This window comes from Drosophila erecta, unplaced genomic scaffold (assembly GCF_003286155.1).
Source record: "Drosophila erecta strain 14021-0224.00,06,07 unplaced genomic scaffold, DereRS2 tig00000021-arrow-pilon, whole genome shotgun sequence".
NCBI lineage: Eukaryota > Metazoa > Arthropoda > Insecta > Diptera > Drosophilidae > Drosophila > Drosophila erecta.
Genome location: NW_020825198.1, coordinates 1,797,973 through 1,804,284, shown reverse-complemented (window position 1 = coordinate 1,804,284; position 6,312 = coordinate 1,797,973). Strand labels below are relative to the sequence as shown.

General features: G+C 50.4%; 4 protein-coding genes across 4 annotated transcripts; 2 read left to right on the top strand and 2 right to left on the bottom strand.

Moving 5' to 3' along the window:
* Positions 1 to 31: 31 nt before the first annotated feature.
* On the bottom strand, positions 32 to 988 carry LOC6545940 (39S ribosomal protein L46, mitochondrial). Its single transcript, XM_001971164.3, has one exon. It carries the CDS (start codon positions 885 to 887, stop codon positions 111 to 113), a length of 777 nt encoding a protein of 258 aa, XP_001971200.1. The 5' UTR covers positions 888 to 988; the 3' UTR covers positions 32 to 110.
* LOC6543771 (U6 snRNA-associated Sm-like protein LSm8) lies at positions 956 to 1,387 on the top strand. The gene is made up of 2 exons (XM_001971163.3): positions 956 to 991; positions 1,056 to 1,387. Exon 2 carries the CDS (start codon positions 1,065 to 1,067, stop codon positions 1,350 to 1,352), a length of 288 nt encoding a protein of 95 aa, XP_001971199.1. The 5' UTR covers positions 956 to 991; positions 1,056 to 1,064; the 3' UTR covers positions 1,353 to 1,387.
* On the bottom strand, positions 1,377 to 3,026 carry LOC6543770 (DNA polymerase delta small subunit). Its single transcript, XM_001971162.3, has 2 exons — positions 2,998 to 3,026; positions 1,377 to 2,829 (listed from the first exon to the last, which is right to left on the bottom strand). The coding sequence occupies exon 2, from the start codon at positions 2,724 to 2,726 to the stop codon at positions 1,431 to 1,433; it is 1,296 nt and encodes a 431-aa protein (XP_001971198.1). The 5' UTR covers positions 2,727 to 2,829; positions 2,998 to 3,026; the 3' UTR covers positions 1,377 to 1,430.
* Positions 3,027 to 3,242: 216 nt separating this feature from the next.
* Positions 3,243 to 6,209, top strand: LOC6543769 (ankyrin-3). Its single transcript, XM_001971161.3, has 4 exons — positions 3,243 to 4,418; positions 4,492 to 4,824; positions 4,877 to 4,980; positions 5,034 to 6,209. The coding sequence occupies exons 1-4, from the start codon at positions 3,608 to 3,610 to the stop codon at positions 5,799 to 5,801; spliced, it is 2,016 nt and encodes a 671-aa protein (XP_001971197.1). The 5' UTR covers positions 3,243 to 3,607; the 3' UTR covers positions 5,802 to 6,209.
* The last annotated feature ends 103 nt before the right edge of the window (positions 6,210 to 6,312 follow it).

The window sequence follows — 6,312 nt, the reverse complement described above, 5'->3', positions numbered from 1 at the left end:
TGCTAATTCTTCCCGGTTGAAAGGCAGTTAGTAGCTTTTCCTCTGGAGTTTTTATTCCAACGGGCATTTATATTTATTTGTTAGATAAAAAACATTTTTAACAATTACGATTACAACAAGAACTTTTTAATGCTTTCCGCATAGGCTGCATTGGTCAGCTTTCCGTTCAGCGCCTCCTTGGGCAGCCACTCAAACTTGGTCACCTTTTCAGGCACTTGGCCGGAACGCAGGGATGCTCTGTAGAAAAAGACCTTGGCTCCGACGCTCTCGGTCCGCTGGTTGCTGGGATACTTGTACTTGTGGAAGCCCACTGGGGCGTTGCCGTAGAAAAGAACCTGCAGCTCCTGGCCACATCTCTCGCGGAGCACTCTTTCAGCCGTCTGACGCATGGACTCTCCCTCCTGGCGCTTTCCCTGCGGCAGAATCAGGTGCTCCTGCTGTCCCAGCTTCTGCTGTACCAAAAGGTAGAGTGTTTCCTCCAGACAGCGGTCCGTGGAGGTAGTTTTGTTGGCTTGGTCATCGGGCGTGGTGCGGGAGCCCAGCTGAAACTTCTTCAGCTCCTCGACGTAGGCGTCCTTGAGATCCTGGGCCGTCTGCTTGGATCCGCCGTCCTCCAGGTCCACTTGGATTTTGCCCTGCTTAATGAGCTCCGCCTGGACGATCTCACGCTCGTGCTTGAGCTCATGGTTGGACTTCAAGCTGTTCTCGTACTCCACGCGCCACAGTAAGTCTTGGAACTGTTTCTCCAGCGGATTTAGGGCCTTGGACACCACAGGCAGGCGCTCTACAAGCACTCCGGCGTACAGGTCCCACTTTTCCGCGGTGGCGGTTGATGACTGAGCTCGGCTCAGCTCCCGAGCACCCACATGTACAAGGCGACGCAGCATTTTAAGCAGTTTAATTTAATTTTTTCGGAAAATAGAAGGTTGAGCACCGATTACATGAGCACCAGAGCCGGAACAGCTGTTTTCCGGCGCGGTTATCGTTATCGGTGAGAGCGCGTCGCTATCCTCTTTTTCACAATTCGTATTTATTTTGTTCTGTTTGGAGGAAAGACTGCTAAAATGTCCGGTCTGGAGTCGTATATCAATCACACAGTGTCCATCATCACGGCGGACGGACGGAACTTCATCGGGACACTCAAGGGATTCGACCAGACCATCAATATCATCATAGACGAGTGCCATGAGCGCGTCTTCTCTACCACCTCCGGCATCGAGCAAATCGTGCTGGGACTGCACATCATCCGGGGGGACAACATCGCAGTGATCGGACTGATAGACGAGACCATCGACTCCCGCCTGGATTTGGCCAACATCAGGGGCGAGCCGCTAGGCCCGGTGGTGCATTAGGATAGCGAATAAAACCAGCGACTCTCAATACTTAACAGGGTGTATTATTAGTAGTATTATTAGTATTAATGGAATTTCTTATTCTGCATCCACGCTAAAGTTGACCAGGCGGCAGTCCAGCGTGTCCAGGTTCACAACGGCCACACTTTGCGTTCGGCTAAAACTGGGCACGCAGACCAGGCGGGTGCGCTTGCCTTCGGCGCCCTCATGCAGTTCCGTCGCAAAGGACTCACAGTTGCCGGCAAAGTACACGTGCGGACACTCGCGCATGATGAACGGATCACTGTCGATGTACGGGTAGCAGGCCAAAGTGTCTGGTGCAGTGGGAGCAACGTGTCCCCAGGTGAGAGTGCAGCGTAGGGCATCCAGTGCCGAGTCCAGCGAAGTGCTGCGCAGCAGATCCGATACATTCTGGCCAGATGTGCCCACCACCAGCGCCTCATCCAGCCGGCAACTGTACGGATTGGTCACCGCCTGGAAGGTGGCCAGTTGAGCAGCCTGCGGAAACATGCACTTGTGGAACGGCTGCTGGGGTAGCATAAAGTTGGCCGGGTCGAACGCTCCCGGCATTATGTCGACGGGCAAACTGCGTGCCCATGAGGCAAACCACTGGTCTAGCTGGGTCACGGCCTGGACTGTGTCATTGGCGTTCGCCTGGGTGCGTGCCACTTGGAGAGTGGGCACATGTGCCATGGCACTGGCTCTCACCGAGTTTCCAGCCACGATAAGACGCACCATGGAGCCCGCTTCCTTGCCGTTGCCAAGACTGCCAGCCAGCCAGTACTGAAAGAGATTCAAGGCCTCCACAAATTTGTGGGCCTGCAGTTGGTCCAACCCAGAGGCCAGTACCAGGAGGCGGCTTCTTTTAATAGGGGCCAGTGGCTTCTGAGGTCCGCTTTCGTAGAAAAGCATATCCTCCACGTTAAAAAATCCCTCGCTGTCTGTTCCACCGAGGGCAGCGCACACAACTCCGGTTGCCAGAAACTGCCCATTTAGCTGACCCTGAAGTCGCACCCGCTGAAGTTCATCCTCCAGAACAATCTTGTCCTCAGGATCCGAGTAGTTCTGTCTTGGCGGCTGCGGCGCTAACTGATTCTCCTCAGAAATGTCCCGCAGGATGCTGGGCTTGTGAGCCTGATGCTTGAAGATGGTGCCGATCAAGATGCAGTGGACATCCTGTTCGCCCCGCAGCTCACACAGTTTCTTAATAGGCTCCTTGTTGCCCCACTTCTTCTGGGCCAGCGGCGTTAGGAGGCGCGTCATCTCGGCCAGGCGGTGGGCATACAGGTGGCAGAACTGCTTCTGGTAGTCATGTCCCTTTAGCCGGAAAATGCTGCTCAGGTTCTCGTATTTGGTCTCCAGGCGGTTGGTCATGATTCTGGCGGTATTTTTACGAGCAAACTAAACTTCCAAGACGCTCGTTTATTTTTGGGCGCCAATTAGTTACAGAGAAGAGAGGCTAAGGCAAACCGCTTTTCTTAATGAGGTTGGAGAGGAAAATTTATTAGAAAAACCAAAGTTACTTTTAACTTAAAAAATATATAAAAGCGTTCAATTTATATATTAGTATTTTATTATTAATAATTTTTTCAACTTAATTTTAACAAATACAGTAACTACGTTCCAGTATTCACTGTACACTCACTGCGAATCGATAGCCGATAAGCCTACACATCCGCTAGTTGTTTTGCACATATCGATAAGAAGAAGCAGAGCTTCCATCTCATGTTATGGAGATTAAAGCTGCTTCCTTTGCTCCTTTTGTTCCCGAATCTGGTCCTGTAGATTTGTATCCATTTACGCACTTCACTTGCCATGTAAATTAAATTTAAATAAGTTATCCCAACTTTCGCGCTTTGATAGAATTTGTTATCGATGAACGATACTACACTCTACCAACTGATATCGATTGCCGATAGGGCCTCACAAATCCTATACTATAATATACTTTATTTAATCCCAAAGTTTTTTGTGATTGTGATAAATTTGAAATGCCCGGATGCGCTGAATCTAACCTGAAAACGCGCCACAGGGATGTGGGATTCTGCGACTGAAGCCATCGGGGCAGCCTTTCTCCTCCCAGCCGTCGTTCAGTGCTGATCTGGGCGGTTGTTTAAAGGCTCTTATTGATTTTTTACGGTTTCGGAAGTGATACGCATTTTGCCGTCTACTGATCTTCCCCGGAAACTGCGTCGCAGGAGATACTAGTATGACAGTGCAGTGTTAGGCGACCGAAAAGGGTAGAAGCCAGAGCAATGGGTGGCTCCGTGAGCCAGGTGTTCCGCTCCGGATCCGCGCTCCTCTCGCATCGCGACGGGAAGCTGTCCAAGGCCACCGAGGAGACCATACAGACGCTGTTCGACATCCTGCGTGCGAACCCGAAGGTTTCTCTGCAGACCCTCGAGAGCCTGCTCATCCAGATCCCAAAGAACGAGAACATCTTGGCCATGCATGACGACTATGGCTACAACATCTTACAACGCAGCGTCGGCCTCAACCACATAGATCTCACAAAGTGGCTGCTGCACCGCCACCGCCCGGACGTTAATCGCTCGCCGTGCTCCCTGCCCCTGCACATCGCCACTCTGCGTGGATACGAGGAGTGTGTGGAGTTGTTACTCCGGCACGGCGCACGTATCGACGTGGACACACGGATGTGTTTTCCTGCCGCCCATACAAGAAATTGCGAAGAGAGCGGCAAGTGGCACAACAACGTTGACGATGTCAGCGAGCGACTTAATACAAAGCTACAGAACGCTCTCTTCTACGCAATCGACGGGGATCAGTACAATGTGCTAAGCCTGCTCACCCAAAAGATGGAGGAGCCATGGATCCCCTTCCGCGTGAAGAAGCCGCTGCTGCACTTAGCCTGCGAACGCGGCGCCTGGAATTGTGTGCAGCAATTAGTGGTCACCCGCTCGGAGGAAATCAATCTAATCATGGACGAGTATTACCCGATTCACCATGCCGTCCTTCATGATGGCCGCTTTCTTGAGCTACTCATTCATCAGGGTGCAATTACAACCGTACGCACTTGCACCCAACAAATGACCCTGCTGCATGTGGGTGAGTTCCTATTTTATGAAAAGAAAGATCCGATGCTGATATTTTAATAACTAACCATGGATATTATTTTTAGTTATTTTTGCTGCTCGTAAATCTGCTGAAGACACGTTAGCCACTCTTCGCATCCTGCTGGAACGAGGATGCAAAGAGCTAATCAACGCACCCGACTCGTTGGGAAACACTCCACTGCACGCCCTGATAGTGCGCTATGCCCTTGAGGAAGCCCGGTACGGGTACGACAAGTGGAGCAAGTGGGACGTGTTGCACCTAGTGCGATTTCTGCTGCAGAACGGGGCAAAGCAATCGATCAACCAAGCGGGGAACAGTGCCATGGCCTGTGTGTTTCGACACCTGCGAGACTGGGAAGTCTGCTACGAACTGCTCAGCATGCTTATTAAGGAAAATGGTTGGTAAAACATTGATATTTCAGCAGTTTCAATAATAATCTCATTTTTCAGGTGACCCCAACATCGTGGGAAGGGATGGATCGGTGCCCATTATGGTTCTGCTAGTGCCATTAATTAATAAGGATCACCTGCATCATTTCACACACTCCATGAAGGTCTGTCTCGTATATTCCATTTTATTTTTTCCAAAGCTAATCCCTGGTTGCAGGTCTGCTATCTAAACTGCATTCGGATGTTGCTGCAGCACGGAGCGAATCCCAATTGCGCCTACCGCGCCAACCTTAAACCACTGCACGTGCTCGTGTTTACGGTTAGCGAGAACTTTACGCTTAATTGTGATGCCCAGAAGCGCACAAACTTCGACTTCATCAAGAACATCCTCCTGATGCTGCTTCAGCACGGCCTGGACTGCAATAAGACATATCAGCATATTCTGCAGGCGGTGATGGACATGGTGCATAATGTGCGCACCTGCCACGACATGGAGTGCGTCTACGAGCTGACACTGACACTGATCCAGTACGGGGCTGACCCCAACATAGTGCTAAGCGGAAAGACCACGCCCGGCACCGCCATCTTCTCCAACGAGCTAGCTACGTTCCGCAGTTCGTTTCGCACCAACTCGTGCTACCTGCTTTTTTACTACATCATCCTGATCACGAAGAAGGACTTCATCCTGAACGATCCGCACGCGACGTATACGCGCGTCATCCATCTCTTCTACCTGACCATGCACCACGAACCGCTCTTCAATTGCCTCAAGTCCCTGCACAACTTTTACGTGGCACAGGTGCCCAGTAAGAAGACGGAGCAGCTGATAGCCCTGATCTCGTCCCTCTACCGTCGGCCGCGCAGTCTGAAGCAGCTGTCCCGCTGGGCCATCTATGAGGCGATGAACCGCAAGCTGGCCCAAAACATCAACTGCCTGAACCTGCCGGGCCCGCTCAAAGACTACGTGCTGCAGTTCGAGAGGTAGCGAGTGGAGCGGCCGAAGGACCAATGAATCCCAACCGCAGCGAACTAGAGTCAATCACTACTGTTGCCCCTAGGCTATGTAATGTTTAATATGCATATTCGCCTACTCCAGTAGGTATGTAGTTACGCAATAATCACGAACTATCAGGCCTGTTCTGGGTTGGCCCATCATAGCTTAACGATCAGTTCTGAAATGACTGAATTTACTTTGATATCAAAAGCGGATAGTAATGTATACTTTTTGTTATAACACCTAAATAGATCGCTACATGTTATTAATTTAGGGCCAAAAGAGATACGCTTGAACCGAAGCAGTTGCGGCGAATGGGATATGAAAACGTTTTAAAGTACCTAGACACAACATGAAACACACACAAGAAGCCAATTTAAATATTGTCAAATCAAACACGTGCAATTTCTTTGATACGAATCTATAGAAACTATTGTGAGGGAGACACGCTGATCTATGTTTTGTAATTCTATACGTACAACTTTGTGAACTGTAATGCGCT